This window comes from Microplitis mediator, chromosome 1 (assembly GCF_029852145.1).
Source record: "Microplitis mediator isolate UGA2020A chromosome 1, iyMicMedi2.1, whole genome shotgun sequence".
Classification (NCBI taxonomy): Eukaryota; Metazoa; Arthropoda; class Insecta; order Hymenoptera; family Braconidae; genus Microplitis; species Microplitis mediator.
This window is the reverse complement of record NC_079969.1, coordinates 8,292,789-8,318,912: the sequence shown is the minus strand read 5'-3', so window position 1 is coordinate 8,318,912 and position 26,124 is coordinate 8,292,789. Positions and strand designations below refer to the sequence as shown.

The window sequence follows — 26,124 nt, the reverse complement described above, 5'->3', positions numbered from 1 at the left end:
ATACAAACATACAAATACATGGAAAAAAAAAAATAGTAGTGGCTACTCTCTGCGATAGTACTGAGTACTTTCTGTAAAAAAAAAATTTCAGACAGTACTGTATGCTATCTAGACTGTATCCACAACTGTCTGGGATAGTACTCAGTACAATCAAATTTGTCAGGACCATGAGACATGTGCGATTGATAATTCTCTTTGCATTGATAACAAGTGTCGATGTAAACGTAATTACGTTTATCAGGAATTTAAACGCTATCCAAGTAAATTAATTTGATAATGTATTAATTGACAATAGCAAAAAAATTATATGTAGTTGTATTCAATATTTAATAGCATATTTAGAAGAGCCTTGCGTTGTTCATAAAGATTGTCATAAAATAGAATTTGGAATTTGTTCAAAAGATAAAAAATGTGTTTGTGATGATGAGCATACGCAGTTTAATGAAACATCGTGTGTGTCAATTATACACGGAAAGAAAATTATAGCAGCGGTTCCCATAATTTTGTGAAATTTTTTCCTATACCATCATAGAAATTACGACCATAAATTATGGGAGCGGTTCCTATAATTATAGGAACATTTCCCATAATTATAGGAATAGTTCCTATAATTATGGGAATGATACCCATAACACTATAGGAATGGTTCCTATAATTATAGGAATGGTTCCTATAATTTATAGGAATACTTTCTATAATATTATGGGAATCATTCCTATAATTTATGGGAATGGTTCCTATAATTTATAGGAACTATTCCCATAAATTATAGGAACCATTCCCATAATATTATGGGAATGGTTCCTATAATAGTATGGGAACTATTCCCATAATATTATAGGAGTGATTCCCATAATATTATAGGAATGGTTCCCATAATATTATAGGAATGGTTCCCATAATATTACGGGAACCATTCCCATATCATTATGGGAACCATTCCTATAATATTATGGGAATGGTTCCCATATTATCATGAAAAAATTAATTTAAAGAAAAGTGTGGTAATCACTTCTACAATACACAGAAATATTATTAAACATAAAAACAAAAATTCAAACATTGAAAAAAAATCGTATTTGGCAAAAAACATTAAAATTTTTAACAAGAATTTTTTGTCAGCACAAAACATTCAAGAAAATTCAAATTTTGGGAAATTTCTACACTATTGTGCAAAAAAAAAATTTAATGATATTATAGGGATGGTTCCCATAACATTATGGGAATAGTTCCCATAATATTATAGGAATAGTTCCTATACCAATATGGGAACCATTCCCATAATGGTATGGGAACCATTCCCATATCATTATGGGAACCATTCCCATAATGGTATGGGAATCATTTCCATACTATTATGGGAATGGTTCCCATAATATATGGGAACCATCCCTATAGTAGTATAGGTACTGTTCCCATACCATTATGGGAACCATTCCCATAATGCATAGGAAAACTTCCCATAATTTTCTTTCCGTGTAGCTAGATTTTGTTCAGAGGATGACGAATGTAAAATTTCAAACTCACAATGTATTAATAATCGATGCAAATGTAGAGATCATTATTTACCTTTATACAATACGCAATATTTACCAAGTATATATTTTAAGAACAGTGACTTCATAAGAGAAATTCATTAATTCCATCAGATTGAATTCAAAATAAATTATCGTTTTTATTTAATTACAGCTCTGTTAGGATCGAATTGTGGATACGATGATGACCGTAGAAATTTATACAATGCAAAGTGCTCGGAAAAGAAAAAATGTACCTGTCGATCGAATCACGTTCCTTTGAACAACACGACGTGTGCTCCATTACTGGGTGAATACTGTTGGATTGATGAACAATGTATAATGAATAATTCTGTTTGTATTAACCATGCATGTCAATACAATTATGGTTTTATCGAATGGTCAAACAATAAACGTATTGATGGTAATAGCGATGTTTAAATTATTTTTATTTATTTACCGAATAGACATTTATGAAAAGTGTCCAGTTTTTGGAGCTATTCGAAATTAATTAAATAATTATAATAACTTTCTAGAGTTGTTAGATGTACCATGTGAAAGAGACTGGCATTATGGAATGATATCGAATGCCAAATGCTCAGAAAAGAGCGAAAAAAGTGTTTACCACAGTGGTCATGTAAAAATTAGTAAAATAGACTGTGCCCCGTTATTGGGTGAATTTTGTCGTTAATTACAATGAACCATGTGACTCGAATAATTCAATCTGTATTGATAGCCAATGTTCATGCAAACCTAACTATGTTAAAGACTCTAATGGTCAGTGCTTTCCCCGTAAGTATACATCGTAAAAGACATAAATCCAAAATAAATTTATATTATTGTTTTTTTTTTTTCTAATGAGTCTTATTAGGACTTGCGTGTAAAGAAAATAATAACTGTAAAAAAATTAGATATGCGAAATATTCGGACGATCGCAGATGTGTTAGTAAATCAAATTACATCGAGATAAACGCAGAAACGTGTGCATCGCTAATAGGAGAGTATTGTATGAAAAGTAATGAGTGTTATCCCATTCATACTAGATGTTTTCGTAGCGTATGCCAATGCGCGGATAGCTTTGTTCGACGATCGAATAACTAATGTTTGTCAAGTAAGTGTATTAGTTTACAAATATAGTGCTCAAAATCCGTGACATATAATTATGAATTTTTCTCAATAACAAGGTTATCTAGAAAAATCCTGTGAGATTACCGACGACTGTAGTAATGTATTGCATTCAGTATGCTCGAAAAATAACGGATGTGTTTGTGTTGCAAATTACATTGCATTAAATGAGACAATGTGTGCACCTTTGTTAAATGAACCATGTTCGAACGACGGAGCATGCGCAACATTAAATGCGGTTTGCATTGACAATAAATGTCGATGTAAACGTAAATATTGACCTCAGTCCAATAATTATTGCATACCAAGTTAATATAATTACATGATTGAACACATTGTAAACAAGTTTATCATAGTTTACTTTTTTTAACTTTTTCTAGAGCGTTTGAAAGGAGCCTGCGATAGTAATTTAGATTGTAAGGCTATAAAACATGCAGAATGTTCAATAGATAAAAAATGTGTTTGCAAAGAAAATTATGTTTCACTTGATGAAACAACTTGTAAACCAATAAAATACCATTTCTGTCCGGCAAAAGAACAATGATATGTCAAATTAAATTATTGCCGTCAAAATAACGATTGTGACGATTTAGAGCGTAGATATTGTTCAGAAAACCAAACGTGTATCTGTAAACCAACTTACATAGAGTTGAATGAAATTTGTCAACCCATTATAGGTGGTTACTGTTCAACCAATGTAAGTTGCATTCCAAATAATACTTTTTGTATTCTGAATGTATGTCTATGCAAATATAGTTATATTGTTCGATCTAGCGATGAATGTATACCTAATAATATTTTCAAACCATAAAATCGAAAGGACATATGAATTTTTATAAATTTATTATATTTATCAGAAGCTATAATAAAATGAATTAAAAATTTTTTGAGTAAATTACCCGAGTCAAAAAACAAATTCGGATTTAAGACTCAAAATTCGCAATGAGGTTTTTGAGGATCAATGTAGAATTTGAAGATTGACAACAGTATAGAAAGTTATCCTAGTTTAGTCCTTAAGGTAGTAGTTACGACCAATTTTACCACTTTGAGGGCTAAACTGGAGCAACATAATCTGGATTAGAGCCTCAAAATACTCAAAACATACAGGAATAATTTTATCCAGATTTGAATCTCAAAAGCCTCATTCGATGTATTCTCTCCCCTCCCTTTTCTATCTAAAATTTTTCAAAGTCCGAAATATAACTGTTCATTGGTTGAGGATTTTGAGATCTCAGTTATAATTTAAAATCGATAAATTATTCGCATTTCGACCTCATAGTTTTCATTGAGGATTTTGAGTACTAAAGTATTACTTTCTGGTCACCAAATAAAACATCAAAGGAACTCAGGGTTTTGAGGACTAAACTAGAATATTTTTTTTGACTCGGGTATACACAAAGTCATTAAAATCCATTTTTTTTTTTTTTTTAATAATTATTTTTATCTGAAGGTTAATTCATTTTATGATAAAAAAATAAAATTAATGACTGATGTCCGTTTTATATATCGTAGCAAGATTGAATTTGTGACTAAAAAAAAAACAAAAACTACCGCCTTTCAATAAGTTGTACGAATTGAACGTATTTATTTAATTTTTTTAATCATTATTCAAATACAAAAATATCCAGCAAATTTAGTAAAGAATAATTTTTTGCTTCCATAAAAATGTGTTCCAATGATAAGACATATTTTGAGCACTAAGTTAATGAAATAGAGTGTACACGTATTCATTAAGGTGATTATTTGGTTTAAATTACTACCTAAAAAGATAATGAAAACCAATAGAACTAATAAGTTTCATAGAGATAAGAATGTATTTATCAATTTTTTTTTCAATCAATTAGTAAGTTCACTTATATTTTGAAGTACTTTACGGTATTATACTTTGCTTCCTTAATTTAAAAAAAAAAAGTGTTTAATTTAAGCATAATAAAAAAATTTAATTTTGAGAATGCAAATCAGAGTCACGTCAGAAATTTTTCGAATCTTAGTTCTTATTTTGTTAAGTGCAAATACAATTTTTGGAAATGATAATAATTACCACTATCAATGTGCACAAGACAATGATCAAGTGAGTATATTCAGTAAAAAATACTAATTGTTATCATCATTCTAAGACTGATTTATTTAAATCGTATAAAATATAATTTGAGTAGAAATACATGTCGGCGATAATTAGAATATTAAGTATTAACGTAATGTTTTATAAATTTAATTCTAACTTAATGTCATACAAGTGCAATCCTGTCAACTCGCAACCATGCTGTATGTTAAAGAGTACGTGTGAAAAAAATAAACTCAAAAATTTATATACATGCAAAAAACAAGGTATTTTCACGGATGATTAAGTAAAACAATACATTTAAGGGGTTATTGAAAATCACAAGTGGGTATAACCCCTTAAATAGATATACAGTACAACCTGGTTATAAGTTATTGTTAGGGGCTACCCTTATAGGAAGAAACAATAGGCCCAAGCTTGGCCGAGGCTTGGCACAAGACTTATTAACTCTGGGGAAAGCTTGAAATCCAAGCTTGGCCCAAGTCTGTCTAAGCATCGAAATGATAATACCCAGCCAAGCTTGAGTGACAGTGTTGTGCCAAGACTGCATCTTAGTCTTGGCCCAATAACCAATGCCAGTATTGTGCCAAGATTGCATCTAAGTATTGGCCCAATATCGAGAGCCAATATTGTGCCAAGACTGTTGCTAAATAAGCACCTATGCTTATTAAAAATAAATTAAAAAAAAAAAATATTAGTAGACATGTGCGTGATGGTAACATATGGAAATAAATTTGTACACAGAGAAATCAGGTGGATCGATGAAACTAATTTTTTTTTTGCATTTGCTGGGTCTCGAACCTGGTCCTTCATGACTGCTAGGCAAGCGTCTTATCCACTAGGCTGTTACGCTATTCACAGAAGCCATGGGTTTTTAGGTACCATTTGTTATTTAGACTGGTAAACCAAGGCTTGTCACTTGTATAATGGCTGAACCTTGTCCCAAGACTGGCAAACGAATGCTTGTCACTTGAGTATTGGCTGAACCTTGTCCAACGACTGGAAAACGAAGGCTTGTCACTTGAGTATTGGCTGAACATTGGCCCAAGACTAGCAAACCAAGGCTTGTCACTTGAGTATTGGCTGAACCTTGTCCCAAGACTGGCAAACCAAGACTCGTCACTTGAGTATTGGCTGAACCTTGTCCCAAGACTGGCAAACCAAGGCTTGTCACTTGAATATTGGCTGAATCTTGGCCCAAGACTGGCAAACCAAGACTCGTCACTTGAACGTTGGTTGGATCTTGGACCAACCTTGGGAGGCCGAGCCTCGGTAGCCCAGTATTGTGCTAAGACTGGCCTCGTTGTCAATATTTTTTTTCCTACAAGGGATATAAGAGAAAATGTGTGTGCCCAAAAGGGCGAGGCATCGGCCTCCGGTCGGCAGAGATGGACTTCAGTCCTGTTACATTAATTAATTAATTAATTATCTACAATGTAAAAAAACTTAGGTGTGAAAATGGTACCCGAGGACTTTACACGGTCTGCTCGTTGTAAATTGACGGTGTAAAGTTTTCTTAGTGAGAAATATCAAGCCGTGTACTTTTAACACGGTATGAGTATTTTCTTTCACACCGTTCGGTGTTACTAGCTCAAATATTGTCCGATAATATAATCTGTAGGTGAAAATTATCGAATAATATATAAGTTGTAGCACTAAATACATCATTATTATTATTCATGTAGATATAGTTATCGAATAATAATTAAATACCTAGTGTCGAAGTAATCGAGAGTTTCAATAAATAAAAAACTTATACGTTTACACCACTGGTGGTGTGAACGTTCCGATTCACACAGTCCCAAGTTTTACACCGTGCGTCGTGTAACTTTCACACCGGCAGTGTTGAAAATTTGAACACCAAATCATTCACACCACAACGCGGACTCAACATTTTTTACAGTGTACGTATATTCTGAGTGGTCCAAACCTCACCTAGATTATTTTATAAGTCATGGTGCCCAAAAAGCTCGAAAATAAGATAATCAGTGATGGATGAGGGCAAGTTTGTGTTAATAGCATGTCTTAAATCTGAGTGATTATAAATGTAGGGAGCCTTTTTTAGGGTGTTGAGGAGAAGTTGCGCCTCATCATTTATCTTGAAGCAACCTGTTCACCAGTACAGGGAACCGATGCCACGGAGGGCCTCTCCAAGCCCTCTTCAGCCAGAGTCTCTATATTTTCTGAGATGTCTAAAGTGTGTGGCCCATAGAGATATCGACTCGTTGTGGCTGTCGGTTCGACACCCACACGCGAAAGGATCTTTGATCTGATCATCGATCTTAGGGTAATGCCAATAATGAGATTATGCTCAATACTTCGTTTTCTTATATTATGGTAAAACAGACGAGACATTCGGTCGAGTTACATTAATTAATTAATTACTTACGTACATACCCCGATTAAAAATGTAATTATCATTAATCGTCTCTAATCCTCAAAAGATTATTTATTATTTTACGATTAAAACCGATTCATGAGGATTAAAAATTTCAAATCCTCATGAACCGTCTTTAATCGTAAAATAATATACAGCAATTTCTGGTCCTGCATGAAAATTAAAAACGATTAAAACAGTTTTAATCCTCACGAATCGTTTTGTTTAATCAGGGTACTTGATTAACCTATACAAGGACTGCAGAAACTATCTCCTTAGCGACAACCGAAAAACTTCGTTAATGGAACTTGGGTGGTGGTACCATTTCGAGACGAGGAAAAAAAATTTAGGGGAAGTAACTTATAGCCGGGTGACTTATAACCAAATTGTACGGTAATATTATTATTAGTTGTAATTTTTATTTTCATTTCAGTGTATATAGGAATGTTTTGTACACGAGATGAGAATTGTGATGGAATATTGCATTCAAAGTGTTCAAAAAATAGCTTGTGTATCTGCAGATCTAACAATATTGAAATAAATTCTACCATATGTGCACCGCTACTGGGTGAATATTGTGTAAATAATGAAAAGTGTGCACCTGATAATTCTATTTGTATTCATAACGAATGTCGATGCGAGGCAGATTATTCATCTGTGTCTAATGATCAATGCAAACTAAGTAAGCTCATCTATTAAATAATTGATCAAGTAATCGAATGAAACTAAGTTTTATAGATTATCATCGACGTTTTTTCACGTTCTAGAGATACTAGGAAAACCTTGCTCTGACGATAGCGAATGCGAAACAGTTAAATATGCAAAGTGTTCCGCGTATTATAGTGCATGTATATGTACAGGTTACACTATTGCATTGAATTCAACGTTTTGTGCACCACTTTTAGAAGGGTTTTGTGAGAACAACGATGAATGTATACGAATGAATGCTACTTGTGTTGATAATAAATGTAAATGCAAACCTAACTTAGTTCCTGATTCTAATACTGGCTGTAGAAAAGGTAAATTTACAATTCGATAAACATTCGATATTATTCAATAAAGTTTTAATTTTTTACTTTAAAATTATCAAGCTGATTCACCGTTGTCGTGCCTACGTGATACCGATTGTACTAAATTTATTAATCATTCCTTGTGTCATCGGAATAAGTGTCGGTGCGATATGAGATATGTCACGCTGAATGAGACAGTATGTGCGCCAATGTACAATCATAGTTGTCAGGAACTTGAACCATGTGCAATTCGGAATTCTCTTTGCATTGATAACAAGTGTCAGTGTAAGCATGGTTATGTATACCACGAATTCAAATGCTATCCAAGTAAATTGTTTTTATAGTGTATTAGTTATTAACATTAATAAAGAACGGTTGTAAAATTATGTTCGTTAACATTTAATAGCGTATTTGGGAGAGCCTTGTCTTGACTATAAAGATTGTCATAAAATAAAATTTGGAATTTGTTCAAACGATAATAAATGCGTTTGTGATGATAAACATATGCAGTTTAATGAAACATCGTGTGAGCCAATTATAGGTGAATTGTGTTCAAAAGATAATGAATGTAAAATTTCAAACTCACAATGTATTAATAATCGATGCGAATGTGAAGCTTTTTATTCACCTTTATACAATAAACAATGTTTACCAAGTGTGTATTTTGAGAACGGTGACAAAACATAAGAAAAATTCATTCGTTCCATCAGATTGAATTAAAAATAAATTATTATTATTATTATATGATTACAGCTTTGTTAGGATGGAATTGTGAATATGATGACGATTGTAGAAATTTGTGCAATGCAATATGTTCGGAAAGTAAACAATGTACTTGTCGATCGAATCACGTTCCCTTGAATGATACGGCGTGTGTTCCATTACTAGGTGAATACTGTTGGAATGATGAACAATGTATAACAAATAATTCTGCTTGTATTAACCATACATGTCGATGCAATAATGGTTTCATAGAAAAATCAAACGATGAATGTTTTACTGGTAATAGCGGCTTACAAATGAAGATCACTCAACGACAAATCGAGATTTACGAAAACAGTGCCCAGTTTTGGAATTATTAAATGATTTTAATTACTTTTTAGGTTTGTTCGATGAATATTGTGACGACGACAACGATTGCAAAGTATTAATTAATGCCAGATGCTTCAGAGAATACAACAAATGTCGTTGTAAGCACAATTATGTAAAGGTTGATAAAATATCTTGTGCTCCGTTATTGGGTGAACCTTGTCGTTACAATGAACCATGTGGCGCGAGTAATTCAATCTGTATTAATAACCAATGTTCATGCCGACCTTACTATGGTCAACACTCTGATGGTCGATGCTTACCCCGTAAGTATACATCGTGAAAAACATAAATGAAAAAAATAATGTTGGAAAATCCAAAAGTGCAAACGTTAATCACTCATTTGATTTTTAATCATTACTTTTATTTTATTTTATTTTTTTTATTATGAATTTTTATTCAACTTCTAAATTGGTAATTTAAATTTTTCATTCAATTTATTCGCGCTTGAGGTGTGCAATATTTTTGTATTATCTAATGTTTCGTTTTTTTTTTCCAATAAGTCTTGTTAGGATTTACGTGCGAAGGAAACACTGACTGTACGAAAATACAACATGCGAAATGTTCTAAAAAAAATAAATGCGTTTGCGAATCGAATTATTTTGAGTTCAACAGAACAACATGTGCATCACTTATAGGCGAGTATTGTATGGAAAATAGAGATTGTTATCCCATCAACAGTGTTTGTGACCATGAAATTTGCAAATGTGCCGATGGCTTTGTACGTCAATCTAATAACGAATGTTTGTCAAGTAAGTATATTAATTACAAATGTTGCACTCGAAATTCGTGACATAATCATTTATTTTTACCTAAAACAAGGCTATCTAGGAATATTGTGTGATAATAATGACGACTGTAGTGATGTAATGCATTCTGTATGCTCAAAGAATCATGAATGTGTTTGTAATGAAAATTACATTGCATTAAATGAGACAACGTGTGCACCTTTGTTAAATGAACCATGTTCGAACGACAGAGCATGCGCAACATTAAATGCTGTTTGCATTTACAATAAATGTCGATGTAAACATAATTATTTATTTCAGTCCAATAATAATTGCATACCAGGTTAATATAATTAGATAGATTAACATATTGGAAACAAGTTTATATCCGCGTTAATTTACTATTTTTTCAGAGCGTTTGAAAGGAGATTGTAATTGTGATTTAGATTGTAACGCCATAAAACATGCAAAATGTTCAATGGATAAAAAATGTGTTTGCATGAAAAATTATGTCTCAGTTAATGAAACTACTTGTGAACCGATAAAAGACAGTACCTGTCCTGCAATAGAACGGTGCGATGTAACAGGGGATTTTTGCCGTAAAAATTGCGAATGTGGCGATTTAGTGCGTAAATATTGTTCAAAAAATCAAACATGTATCTGTAAACCAAATTACATTGAATTGAATGGTTCCTGTCAACCAATTATAGATGGTTATTGTACTGAAAATGAAGATTGCATTCCAGATAATTCTTTTTGTTATCTGCACAGATGTAGATGTAAAAATAACTTTGCATCAATATCTAATAATCGATGTAGGGCGGGTAAGTACAAATATTCTCCTTTTTTATATTTGAAAACATGGATTCTCGATAAAAAACGTTTGGATCCAACCAGATATGTCTGGATCTCGTTATATCTGTTTATATCCAAATATTTGATCTTGCTAGATATAAGCATATATAATTATATCTGCTCAGATCGAACTATATATAAGCAAATATAAAAATTGATATCCATGCAGATATGCTTATATCCAAGCATATACAAGTATATATATTGTAGTGGTTGGTATCTTAAATTAATATCCCTTATACACTACAATGATAACACACTTATATTAGAAATAACAACACCACAATTAACAGCAGTAAGAGAAAGCAAGAGCAATATATAGTTTATTGAGATACAATGTTTGCTGTTAAACTGTCAATATAAGACTGACTGACTTTTGTCGCGTATCTATAAAAATAAGAGAAAAAGGCATTTGTTTTCTAGCTATTCAAATATTTAAAAGATCAGTTTCACATTCGTTACAATATATATATCAGACCCAACTGTATGTATGTGGGTATATAGATGCAAAAATAATTCATATCCAAGCAGATATACGTATATCCAAGAATTAATGACTATATCCAAAAAAGTGTGTCTATATGTAGTCAAATTTGGTCAGATCCAATAATATCTAAATACAGCTAAGGCTCCTGAATTGTCGAACTGTCGGGGTTCTACTGCGGATAAGACATTAAATACAGAGTTTTTTATCTAATTCTACACGAATATCTGAGTAATATACGAAAATTAGAAATTTTTATCCAAGCAGAAATAAATATTTCCGAAAATAAATTATTACACATTGGTAGTATTATATCTGTTTACATTTAACTATATAGATTAAGGGAAATGAAATATATTTAGTCCCATGTAATAGATAGAAGTTTACGAAAATATTCATTATATTTTATACATAGGTTCATCAAAAGCATTAAGAGGTAATAGCAATAAGATCCAAGATTTGAGTAGACATTGTTTTTAGAATGGTCTAAAGTATAATATATTTATACATGCATTCATTAGAATGTAGTGAAACTTCTTTAGATATATGTGCTTAAATCTATGTAGATTTTTTTAAAGATCGACGTTTACGCAGATCTGCCTGGATACACTTATATAGTCGTGAATATAGTGAGATCTGTTTGGATCTCTTTGGATATTGTCAGATCTGTTCGGATTCGCTTGGATCGCGCCAAAATTTGGATCCAAGCATATCTGACTGTTTGGATCCAATCATATATGCTTGGATCTAAACATTTTTTATCGGGTTATATATTTTTGATTCTATATAAGAAATTGATATACTTATTGAATATAACATTATTTCTTGTTAAAGTTTCATTGGGAATGTCATGTGAATCGGATGTAGACTGTAATTTTTTGATAAACGCAAAATGTTCGAATGGTAAAACGTGTGTTTGCAATGAAAACAGTACACCACTAAATAAATTTACGTGCACAGTAATCATTGGAGGATCTTGTTTGAACGATGATTATTGTTATATTGAAAATTCTAGTTGTGTGAATAATACATGTCAATGCGAATCCCCATATCTACCAGCATCTGATTTACATTGCGCAGAAAGTAAGCAATTTTATGGAAAAATAAAAAATTAAATGAATTTACCTAAAGTTTTTTTTGTTTATTCTGTGTTAACGTATAATTTTTTTAGCATCATCGCTAGCTGATTGCTCTGAACGTTCAGAATGTAGAGATGCGTTACATATGGATTGCTCAATTAATGAAAAATGTGTTTGCAAGCCACATCATATCTTATTAGCAGACAAATCATGTGGACCGCCTTTAGGTGGATTCTGTTGGCTACAAGGGCAATGTGTCATAAATAATTCTGATTGTATAGATAATAGTTGTGAGTGTAAGTCTGGTTATGTAAAAGTATCCAACAGTTTATGTGTGCAATCACCGGATTATTAAAAATGATGCTAAATTAATAAAATATTGAAAAAACAATCTACCTACATTGATTTTCTGCAGAAATGCAAGTCAAAATTTATAATAATAGATTGTAATTTTTTCAAATTCAGTACTATATTTTATTATTCTTAGAATTCATTAATATTAATTTACTAAACTATCTAATGTTACGTCCCCGTAATATTTTATTGATTAAATTAAATTAATTATTTTTGATAAATTAATTTAATGCAATGTAACGGAAATCGGTTACGATAAGAGAGTCGCCGTGGCTCGAATCATATATATGTGCTCTATGCGTAAGCATATATGACGCATATATGAATCATATATCGAGCATATTCGAAAATCGGCTTATGCGAAGTATATATGGATCATGTATGGTATATACATGGGAATATATGACGCATATATAGAGAATACATTAAAACTGGCCATTTATAAAGCATATATACTTCATATCCTAATCATAAATATGTGTTCTATACATAAGCATATATGAATCATACATAGAGCATATATAAAAATTGAATATATATGAAGCATATGGGTTCTATACATAAGCATATATGCCGCATATATGAATTATACATAGATCACATACGAAAATCGGCTTATGTGAAGTATATATGAGCCATATATGGTTTACATACGGGAGTAAATGACGCATATATAAATGGTGCATGAAAGCTGGCCAGATGTGAATCATGTATTCTTAATAAATGGATCATATGTGTTCTATACATATATGGATATATATAACACATATATAAATCATATATGGAGTATATATGAAGCATATATGGATCATATGCACTCTTTATATAGATACGATGCTTCATATATGAATCGCACATGCAGCACACATGGGTATGGCTAATTTTTATACATCTACGGAATTTGTATGACTGACAATTTTTGTGTTCACTATACACCTGAAAGTGTAAGTTATATCGAAATTCACAGTTTTAAAGCATTATAAAAATTACCAACATAACTTGAGCCAGTTTGTTCCAAATAAATCGAAACTATTTTTTATAAAGAAAAATTATTTATCAAAGAATGATCCCAAGGATCTTTCTGGTTCCTGTCGGATTGATTTGTTTCTTCAAGATTGTTAAATTACACTTTCTTAGAAAGACTTATTGTGCACAGCGTGAAGCTCATAAGTATTGTATGGAAACAGATTGAGAATTCCAGTCAGTGTTGTTAGACGAAATCCACCCAGATCGAATTAACCAAAGCCACATTTAAGCTCTAACATTCTTCGTTCTATCTTAGCTTTTTTTCCCTTCATTTTTTGCTTCTACTCACCCTTCTTTTTCTTTATTTTCTTATCATACACTTTTTCCTCAACTTCTTGTCATGCTTCAACTTTTCTATTACGAAAAAAAAAAAAAAAAAAAAAAAAACGATAATCAATCTCCATTGCTATCCAATAAATCAGTGGACTCATATTTTGATTAATTTGAAAATAAATTATGCATATTTATTTATTTCGTTTCATATATTTTTAAAATACACAAATATTACATATTATTACATTTCATTTTATACCATCACTAATTTTTTTTTTTTTTTAATCATTTCTTTATAAATTTCCACTAATAAAATTTATAATTTTATTTATTAATAAAAATATTAAATTTTTATAATTATTTATGACTAATAAAAAATATTTCGATTCTACAATTTTATTGTAGTCAAAAATATTTATAATTTTTATTTTTATCACAAGTCAAAAAAAAATCGTTAAATTATAAATATATATGTATATATCAAGTGGCCAAAGAGAAAAGTTCGTTGGATTAAATATTTTACTTTTCAAACTTGAATAAAAATTTTTTAATTAAAAGTATTTGAAAAGAACGAAATATGGCGCAACATATTTTTTTAATATTAATGCAAAAACGAATGCTCATGTATAATAATAGTAAGCATTAAAATATTTAATCAAATAAAAGTTGACTTAAGAAGTCATTTTTCTACACGGAAAGAAATGTATGGTACTTATCACCATACTCTTATTACAGTATTGCAGCAAGTACCATAAGTATGGCTTTATTCACCATACTGTATAGTACAGAAAATTTTGTGTAGCTTACATGTCTGTATTGCAGAATTGACCAGATAAGTATGGGCTTGAGACCCATACTACATTGAAGAAACGGCAATGCCACTAGGGCATTCCGCAATAGATCTTTGTGCGGTAGTCAATACACTATCGGATTACTACCAATACCGCATAGATGTAGCTGCAATACTTCGTCGATAAATAGATAAAAATATATTTATGTAAACAAGTGATCACAGGTTATATTAGGAAATAATTCTTATTTGAAAAAATTTATACTTTGATTTTTAATTAATTTTTTTAATTTAAAAAAAAAATGATCCCTCATACCTGAAACGTTAAATTTACTATAAAAAAAGGTGCATGTTGAAATATAAAAAATATTTATTCTTCATATAAAAGAAAATTCATATTAAAAATACATACCAAATATAGTTATGAACATATAAAAAAAACGTATATAAAAAATATCTTTTATATATAAATTTTATAAATTTTTTTTTCTAAGTTGTTAGTTACAGTAAAAATATAATTTTTATATATATTTTTTATATTTTTATATATGTATTTTTTTATATATTCTAAGATATATTTTTAACACATTCAAAATACATTTAAAACATATAAAAAATATATGAAAATCAGCTAAAGGTTAGCAATTTAAAATATATTTTTTATACATCTTTTATATATATTTATATATTTTTTATGTATTTTTAATACATATTTTTTATATGAAAAATATATTTTTGTAATATTTTAACATATATTTTTTTTATAAATTTTTTTCATGGGAGTATAACCTATTTTTTGAATCAAATAAACTTTGGTAATACTACAATATTAGCATAAGTAATTTGACAATATTGAATAGCGTTATCTACCAGAAGCATTGTGGATACCGCCAAGCAGTATGGGCTTGACGCCCATACTGACATAGGCTCATCCGCCATGACTATCGTGAATGTTACCATTCCCGTGATGGTCAAATCATCTATACTCACAATTTTTAAACGAATGAAAAAATCTTTGCTACCATACAGTATGGTAGAATCGACCATACAACATAGTGGTATCCGCGAAAAATTTCTTTCCGTGTATAAGAAATAAAAGCTTTCATATGACAATTTAGATATTATAGTGGTAATTTTAATCAAATTACTAGATTTTACATAGTACAGATGTAAAGAATAATTTAAATCACGAAGCCTGCTGTGGTTTAGTTGATGCAGTGATTTGGTACTGGGTATCGAGAGATCACCGGTTCGATTCCATGGCAAGGTATTTTTTAAATTTCAACTAATTCGTTGTACTTTTCAAGCTTGAAATTAATAGTATCTGTAGCTAGTTATTGCACCCCTCGAACGCGAAGCAGAGAGGTAGTGCTTTATTTGATAAATTTTTAATTACGGCATTGTAGTGTCTTACCGATCTTGTAGAACTTATTATTATACTCGAGAGTGAAGTTGTGGACACGAACCTAAGGCGGGTGGTGCCAACACACGAGAGTATAATACTAATTCTTACTAGATGTATATGATAGGTTATGTAATTAATGCAAGAAGAAAAATGCCGAGTTTTGTCTGTGGCAGCACCATACAGTCCAAGTTCTTAATTTCAACAAAACATACTCTGCGCCAGCTCAATTGATCTGCACATGCGCATTATGGTTAATTTACCACGCATATACGTTCTTGGAAAAATTTTTCACGTTGATAAGGTAGCGCTCATTTAAAAGTGACGTTACTCAATAAACGACCTTGGATGTGCTGATAATTTACATCGAGTGAGACTTAAACTCCATCCATTATTATATTTCTTCCTGAATTAATTGCATTAACTATTTTTTATGTACTAGCCGGACATCGAAATTCTCGGATGATCCAAAAAATGTTAAAATTTGTAAATCGACTAGAGGAATTTTTAAAAATTAACAGACTATTTACAATTCTATTGAACTGTTAGATTTATATTATTTTTCTATTTCCACGCTTAAATAAAAATATAAAATACAACAAAATTTTGATTAGTTTTTAATAAAAAAATATTCATTTATAATTATAAATTTTAATATAACTTTAAGAAATTTATATATTGTTATTTGTTAAGCTACACGTTTCTATTAAGCAAAGCTTTGAATTCAGCTCAAAATATTGTCTTCAATAACAAAAAATTTTTTTGTGAAGCCTCAACAATATTTTGTTAGGGTATCATTCAAGGACCACTGAACCTTATTGAATAATGTAAAAGGTAATTCAATATAAACATTGTTCCTCAGTGTTAACCCTGGTGTAGCATTTTACGTAATGGATCAAATCAATATATCACTATAATAATAATAATAATAATAATAATAATAATAATAATAATAATAATAATAACAATAATAATAATGATGGTAATTAACGTACAAGATACATAATCTGTGCATTATTATTATCAAATTCGGCGCTGCGTATACTTAAGTTACCAGGTGAACAATGAATGCCCTCACCCTCATTACTACCATTTGAACTGTTGTTTGTTGTTCTTGGATGTTGTGTATAAGCGACGTTAGCCAATCCGGAATGTATGTTATTCTGATGTAATGAACGACGTGTAGATATACTTACACCCTCCTCACAAACCTTTGTCAGTCTTCGACTTGAAGATTGGAAATATCCTTTCAAACGTTCTTTTGTTGGTCTGAAATAATAATAATAAAATATTATTTATGTTATTTTTTCGTTAAATAATAATGAAAAGAGTAATTATAATAAAATTAATCATAATAACAACAACTTAAACAATATTTATAGTTATAATAATCATATCGATGACTACGCAAACAATAACATCAATATTAATGATAATCATAATGATCGTTGGAAAAATAACGACAAATAACAATAATAAAACCGACTCCTTCAACTACGACTACAATAACAACAACAGCAACGAAATTAATAAGAGCAATACCAATAACAACAACAACATAATCAATGAGAACAATACAAATAACAATAAAAATTGTAATCCTGACTAAAAGAAACAACTCGAAGCGATTCAATTTTACTACTATATAGATATACATTCATCATTGAATGAATCATTTTGTTTAATGGGAAAACCAACATCAACGGCAGCAACAACAACAACAACATCAATAAAATCAATAAATATAACAATGAAAACTATAAAAACGAAATCAACGTCAAAAACAAAAATTATAAAAACGACATTAACGGCAGCAAAAACAACAAAAACAAGAACAATAGCAACAATATCAATAAGAACAATACAAACAACAATGAAAATTACAGAAACGACAGCAAAACAACAACAACAACAACAACAACAACAACAACGAAATTGATAAAAACAATAATGAGAATTATAAAAACGATAACAACAATGAAATTAATAAAAACAATAATAAAAATTATAAAAACTACATCAACGGCAGCAAGAACAACAAAAACAAGAACAATGACAACAACAGCAACAGAATCAATCACACTGAGAGAAAAAACTGGTTTTCTGAACTATGAAAAACATAGTTTGATGAAGACTCCACTATTACTCCCAGTTCAGATAACTAATATATAGTTGTTAAGTGTACGATGATATCATAGTTGTTTTAACTGTGTTATAGTTCAATGAACAATGACAATAGCGAACGTAACTAAGTAAAAAATAGTATTCTTATTACAAAAAAATAATGTAGAAAAATCCTTAATTATATTCGTCGACGACTTAAATAATGCTAAATTAATAAAATTATAATCGTACAATTGCTGAAACATTTGTGATTCTGCTGAAGTATAAGTTCTGAGAACTAATATTAAATAGTTACCTCAACAAAACAAATGCTTAATTAAAACTACTACTTTCAAATAGTTTCGGGGACTATGATATAGTTCAAGAAACTAGAAATATTAGTTAAGATGACTATTTTTTCATTGCCGTCCCTTTCTAGTTACCATAACCATGCACTTTTCTCTCAGTACAGAACAATACAAATAACAATGGAAATTGTAAAAACGACAGTAATCCCTGATTGAGAAACCTAACTTAAAATAATTCAAACACGATCCAAAACAATTCAAAGTTGGCAAAATTAAGTGTATATAGATATACACTTTGGCATGGATTGAATCATTCCAAATAAGATTTTGGAGTCAGAGAAGACAACAACAACGAAATGGATTAAAATAATAATGAGAATTATAAAACCGACAGCAAAAATAACAACGACAACAATACAAACACCATTAACAATAATAATCGTTGTAACAATAAAAAAACAATACACGTGTAAAAAAAATTTATTCGAGAAATGTTCTAATAAGGCGCATAATAGTGAATTTCCAAACTCAAGACACTTTTGAACTTCTAATTGATTATTTTAAAACCAATTATGAATATTTTTTGACTTACTAGTCAAGAACACGGTCAAGAGGTTGAAAATTTTTTTTATTAATAAACTTTTTCAAATCCCGAATATGATAAACTCAAAGTTTAGAATAATTTTGAATTTGAAGTTCACACTTATCAAAAATTTTTTAACGATTTTTTTTAAACGGGTAATAAAAATAGCAATAATAAAATGCGAAAAAACTCTATAAAATTATAAACTTTTGATCATTATATGTAAAACTTTTTTCTTACAACTATATTAAGATGATATCATATAAAGTAAAGTTTAAAAAATCTATATTGAAGCCCATTATTCGATAAAAATAAATAAAAGAAAACCGAGATAAAAAAATTAATAACTCGAGTTCGTCATTGGAGGGTAATAATTTCCCGGAGCTAATTCGCTTGCAACCACTTGAGCCGCAACGAGCGTTATTGATCCACATTGCAAGTATAAATTCAATATCACTGATCAACGATATTTAATAACTTAACTAATTACACTATTTAACTTTATGATAAATCAATTTTATTTATCAATTTTAGCGGGTCAATTAATTGAAGCATACTTTCAAACTAATTTGTGTAATTATTTTGGTGATAGAAGAAGCCTGGGGCGATAAATTTCAAGTGAATGTGGAGGAAAATGTAACTCGAAAATTGTTTCACTTAGTAGAGTAAACGGAAACAGTGCCGGTAAATAAATTAAGAGGACTTGTAATGAGTATGCATAAGAATGTGGAATATAAAGCTGGTATATATGAATCGAGATAAAAGGAATCACCTGAGATTTTATACTGAAGCTAATTTAAATAATTTGGGAAGGGAATGCCAAGTGGATGCGATCGTGAAATTTAATAATTCACAAGGTTTAAGTGGATTTTTTTTATTTTAATTAAAAATTATTTATTTATTATTCAAATCGAGCTGTTTAATATAATTTATTTTGAATAGGGAGCTAAGTGTAACGTTTATAATTTTTAATATTACGGAATTAAATGAAGACGTGGAAATTATTCAGAAATTTATTTTTTGTTAATGAGATAAAAATAACATTTTATTTTAATAAGACGAAAATTATTTAGACTGTAATGAAAAGGTTTTTTTTTTTTTGGGTGTCGTTTTTTATGGGTCATGTGCGAGTTGATGGGATGACTATAAAATAATTACGTCCGGTCATAATTTTTAATGATGAATTTTATTAATACTTAACAGATTAATGAGAATAATTTACATACAGTGTAAAAAAATTTGGTGTAAAAATGGCCCCCCAGAAATTTACACGGCGGTGTACTGTAAAATAACGGTGTAAAACATCCATTCGTGTAATTTTAACACGGTGTAATATATATTTTTTTACATCATTCCGTTTTACTCGTTATAATTTTGATTAATGAGCAACAAATGATATTGTAGATTTTTAATTACTTAAGCTAGTAGTCGAGTCATGAGCATAGTGTCAAAAAGTTTTAAAATTTTGTATACTTATTAAGGGTATTAAGATACAATTACCATTAAAATTTGAAGTCGACCGATCATCTCTAATTCGAGATATTTTAAATCGAAGTTCGGATCATTAAAATTGCAAGCAATGAGGAGTATGCGTTTCAATTCGCGTCCATGATTCTAATAAAAAAATTAACAGTCAGAAACTTTTGAAAAACTAACAGAAAATTAATGAATTTGTCCTGAATTTAAAAAAAAAAGTATTTACCATCTTATTGCTGAGATATAGCAACGCAAAGTTTAACAATAAATGAAACAATATCTATGTCGGTGAATTGGAAAAAAACAATCTGACAAGGCTGTACGCGAGTGTGCATAGTACTATTTGAGCGGTAAATTTAAGCAGATACTCAGTACACTATACAGCAAGTGGTAGAGCATATGCGACGTTGTCAGATTATAATTTAAGAAAATGTTCAACAGTATTTGTGCATAAGTATATATAAGTAGTGTGTAAGTAAACTTCTCACAGGTACAGTATCGAACAAAAGCAATGTCTCGTTTTAACGACCACATAACCTACTCTTACCGCGCATATGGCTCATAACCTTTTGATAATATTGTAGCAGGACAACTACCTTAATCAATAACGATATAAATGTTATTTAGATATTAAATAGTATATTGAACATTTCAATATACAGTAAAAAAATTTTGGTGTGAAAATGGTCCCCAAGTTACAAGGTCTGCTCGGTATGAGTGTTTTTTTTTACACCGTTCGGTGTTATTTGCTCAAATATTATCCAATAATATAATCTGTAGTTGAAAATTTTTAAATAATATATAGGTTGCAGCACGAGTGTATCATTATTATTATTTATGTAGATTATTGTTAAAGAAACTGACAATGCAGATTATCCTTTTCATACTCAATTGCTAAGAATCATCCATTTACAAAAATGAAATTTCTAATATAGGGGATGGGGGGCAATATGGGGTACTCACAAAATTTTATAAAAAAATAATTTTCTTTAACTTCCCGCTAAAAAAATTGGAAATTTTTTAAGTTCCCGCTAAGAAAATTGGAAATTTTCAAAAATTCGGGAAGTTATAGGTTTCGGTCCGATTTTCAAAAACCGAATTTCGATGAAATTTTGACGTTTTGAAGTTCTAGGAAGCTATTCTGACTAATTTCACGATGATGTCCGAGTGTATGTATGTGTGTACGTACGTACGGATGTATATAAATATTCATAACTCTTGAACGGATGAACCGATTTTGATCTTTGGGGTAGAGGCGAGCTCCTTGAGCTCGAAAACAGCGGAAAGTTTTGGGACTGGCCCACAGGGTCGACCGATAGACCGATTTTTTTTAAATGTTTTTCGAAAATTCCAAAATCACTTTTGTAAATATAATTGAGCATTACTTTGAATTATTTTTTTTGTTAAACTTTTTCAAAAATCGATTGTTAGTTGAAAAATATTAATGACTTTTGTTTTATGATAATAAGTCTGTTTTTCTTCTTTTGCATCCAATAATTATGTAAAATATAATTTAATCAAATTTATTTAATATCCAGAAATTTTTTTTTCACATTTTTTAGGGGGTACCCTATTTTGCCTCCAAAAATAAAAATTTTTTTTTTATTATTAATAAATTAATATTAACTTTACTTATTATCATTTTGTTTGCTCACAACTTCTATGGCTCGAAAATGTACACATACACTCATATATATATACTTTTTGGTAGTAAAGTAGTCGTGATCAATGAATAATGCCGACGCTTACTAAAACAAACATTTATCAAACAAACTGACGAAGTTAATATCATCAACTTTATATTCCATCTTATGAATAATTTAATAAAAAAAAAACATTATTATCATAATAATAATTTTAAAAATAACAACTTTTTATAAACTTTTTCGCGATAGTATAATTGTGTTACTATACAAGATAACTCCATAGATTTGATCAGAAGTTATACATTTATAAATTTCTTTAAACACAAAATATATGTAAATATCGAGTAAATATAAAAATAAAAATTTTAATACGACTCAATTCAATTCTATTTTAAAAATATAATACATTCCAGTTGCGACAACGTATATCAAATATAAAAATGTCATGAATATCAATTGTATGACTTTCATATCGACAACCAAAAGAAAAAATTCCTCCTTTCACTTTTTTAAGACATCTATATAACTGCGTCAATGAATAGTAATTTTTTTTTATTTTCTACTTATTCTTATATATATTTTATTAATATTTAAAATATGACTAAATAAAAATTACGGGTAAAGTTAAATTACTCAAGATAATTAATTTTGTAAACTGGTCGGTGCCATTTGAAATAAATTTACACGCATTTTTTTTTTTTAAAAAAAATGTACAAGAGACTGGGGTAAAATTAGACACCAATTTTTAACAAAAAAAAATTTTTTTTGTGAATTTTCGTCAGAAAATGAGGTAAGTTGGTCACCCTAAACAGTGTGACCATTTAAAAACTAGTAAATGCGAAAAAAGAAAATTTTTTGTCAAAATTCTAAAATGATCGTATTACTCAGGCGACCAATTTACCCCATACTTTTCTGGAAACTGTACATATACACTGTAAAAAATCCGGAGTGAATCCGGATTGAAATTAAAATCCGAATTCACTCCGCCACTCGGAGTTCCGGAGTTTTAAAAAAAATCACTCCGCATGCGGAGTGAATTGGGAGTTTTTTTTAGCGGAGTGATTGCGGAGTGACGCGGATTTTATTTCACTCCCAATTCACTCCGGTCCGGAGTTTTAATACTTAAATAAATTTATATTAAACTGCTAAACAATGTGTGTGTGCGTGTGAGTGTGTGTGTTTGCGTGCATGTGTGTGTGCGAATGTGTGCTTGTGTGTGTTCGGATGTGTGCGAATATCTGCGTGTGTGTCCACGTGTGTGCAAATGTGTGCATGTGTGCAAATGTGTGTGTGTGTGCAAATGTGTATGTGTGCAAATATGTGCGTGTGTGCAAGTGTGTGCGTGTGTGCAAATGCGTGCGTATGTGAACAAATGTGTGTGTGTATGTGTGCAAATGTGTGCGTGCGTGTGTGTGCGAGTGCGCGTGTGTGTCTAAATATGTGTGTGCGTATGTGTGTGCGTATCAGCTGATCAATTATGTAATACGCGAGTTTTTACTTCGATTTTATTGAGTGGAGTTATTTTTTATTAATAATATTTATAAAACTCCGCTCCAGAGTGAATTTCACTCCGGAGAGATTAAATTAATAATAAATTATCTACTCCGCGAAAACTCCCCTGCGGAGTGAATGTCACTCTGAGGGGAGTGAATAATTAAAAATTTATTCACTCCGCATTCACTCCGGATTTAATCCGCATTCACTCCGCGAATTTTTTACCGTGTAAATATTAACAAAAAATATTTTTTTCGTTTAAAAAATAGAATGTCATTTTCCCCACCCATTTATGAAAAATATAGTGTCTCATTTTACCCCACTCTTGTCTATAAAATAAAGTAGAACTTTTAAATTATCATTAAAAGTACACGGAAATTTGTTTTAAGTATATAGTAAAAGATTTCGAGTAGATGATAAAAAGAAAATTACTCTACAAAATAACAGTCAAATATATGAATATATATATATATAGTTGGCAATGGCGAATAGAATGGGGAAGCCGAGATAAAAAAAAAACACGTTTGTAAATTTTATTACGCGGGATTTTAAAGTTTTTCATTTAAATTTTGAAAAAAAAAAAAAAGTTGAAATCTTTTTTAAAGTTTTATGAAAAGTAATTATAAAAATTTTAATAATTAATTCTATTGAAAACAATAAGCAATTAAAACAAAATTTATTCGAATGAAATTTTTTCACTATCACACTTAAACTTGATATTTATTCATACGTCTATAAATATTTCATAAACTCAGCGAATTGAATAAAAGACTATTAGAAAAAATAAAATCCTACATTTATTATTCTTAATAATTTTCCACTGACATTAAAGGTAATATAATTTAAAATAAATTATTATTTATAAAGATCATTGATTATATGTTTTTTTTCTTACGGTCATTGACCTGTCGCTCTTATATATCACAGCCTTTGAGAAAAGCTTTAAAAGCATGAGCAATTTGTGATGAATAGATATACAATATGCTCTTTAATTAAATAAAATATAAATTTATATATATTTCATAAATTTCAAATTATTATTACTATTTTTTTCTTTTTTTTTTTTTCTTTATTGGAATCAATAGAATTATTATTTCACGTGTCATCGAACCCTCAGTTCAAGAAAGGAAGGATAGAAAAAAAAAGGAACTAGATATTAAATATTTATCGAATTTTATGACTCACTCACCAATAAAAGTGATAATGAGAATAATAATTTTAATAATGAGACTATTCGGTATAATAATAATAATGATATATACATTTTTCATGAGAGTATATTGTGATAAACATGTATTTGCATAAAATAGGCGTAGAAAGAAATTAATTGAAATGAAAAGGACGTGACTGTAGATAAGTATTTAAATTTAAAATAGCAAACGACTTATTGTTCATGAGAGTGAAAAAAAAAAAAATAGATAGAACTTTACTAAATATAGTTTTTTAGGGGTTTGAAATAATGCTCAAACGGAATATTAATATTCAATTGGAAATTAGGATGGAATAATTAGAAAAATTGAAGAATCGTGTTGAGCATTCATTTTTTTTTTTAATTATTTTACCGTAACCAAAATTCGAACCCTAATCCGCGTGATTGTAATAAAACATTGAAGTACAGTAAAAGACCCTATACCCGCTCAGGGTTGCGTAACAGTTCAACCAAAGACAAAATAACCGACGACAAAATAACCTAATGACAAAATAACCAAATGACAAAATAACCGCCCTTTTATCATGGTTTTTGTGTGTTTTGTCGTCGGTTATTTTGTCATTCGGTTATTTTGTCGTCGGTTATTTAAGCGTGACACCCCCGCTCAGTACCATTAGTCGCTCACTTTAACTGTTTAAGGCGTTTTTTTATAATTTTTATAAAAAATAATTACAACTAAAAATATTATCATGGATAAATAATTATTTGTAAATCTAAATATATTAAAATATGATGTATCAAATTATTTTATAATAGATTATAAATTTAAATTAAATGACTATTTCCAAAATCGCGCTCAGCCGGGTATTTTTTACTTTAACGTTCATTAGTTAGATTAAATTTAGGTTACGTCAAATTTTTTAAGAATTGTTATGACCATATCTTATTAAATACACTTTTAAAATTCATGAAATTTTATATTATGAAAGAATAAAGTAGTATAATTTGTAAATTATTTTCCAAATTAATAAACTTATCATAGTTTAATTGATATTGTCTTTGAGCGACTACAGGGCCATGTGTTAATCAAGTAATGGTACATCACTACTTTTAGTGAACGACTATGGGTTACAGTCAAGGACCTTATTGAAAAAATTAATTATCAACATTAATCAAACTAAAATTTTATTCTAATA

General features: G+C 29.7%; 3 protein-coding genes across 6 annotated transcripts in view; 2 read left to right on the top strand and 1 right to left on the bottom strand.

Annotated features, from left to right (window-relative positions):
• The first annotated feature begins 7,522 nt into the window (after positions 1-7,522).
• On the top strand, positions 7,523-8,432 carry LOC130663048 (epidermal growth factor-like protein). Its single transcript, XM_057462101.1, has 3 exons — positions 7,523-7,760; positions 7,846-8,097; positions 8,170-8,432. The coding sequence occupies exons 1-3, from the start codon at positions 7,523-7,525 to the stop codon at positions 8,430-8,432; spliced, it is 753 nt and encodes a 250-aa protein (XP_057318084.1).
• On the top strand, positions 7,928-12,678 carry LOC130663041 (prion-like-(Q/N-rich) domain-bearing protein 25). The gene is made up of 9 exons (XM_057462087.1): positions 7,928-8,097; positions 8,170-8,743; positions 8,842-9,090; positions 9,192-9,443; positions 9,681-9,929; positions 10,000-10,248; positions 10,319-10,729; positions 12,079-12,327; positions 12,416-12,678. The coding sequence occupies exons 2-9, from the start codon at positions 8,593-8,595 to the stop codon at positions 12,676-12,678; spliced, it is 2,073 nt and encodes a 690-aa protein (XP_057318070.1). The 5' UTR covers positions 7,928-8,097; positions 8,170-8,592.
• A 2,870-nt stretch (positions 12,679-15,548) lies between these two features.
• Positions 15,549-26,124, bottom strand: part of LOC130673720 (neuropeptide F receptor) — a 47,452-nt gene continuing 36,876 nt past the window's right edge. For 3 of the 4 annotated variants that reach the window (XM_057478881.1, XM_057478897.1, XM_057478905.1), the window contains one exon: positions 15,549-17,437. In XM_057478881.1, the coding sequence (XP_057334864.1) occupies positions 17,155-17,437 (283 nt within the window). In that variant the 3' untranslated portion in view covers positions 15,549-17,154. The remainder of the gene's footprint in view (positions 17,438-26,124) is intronic. The other variant, XM_057478889.1, reaches the window with a different exon arrangement.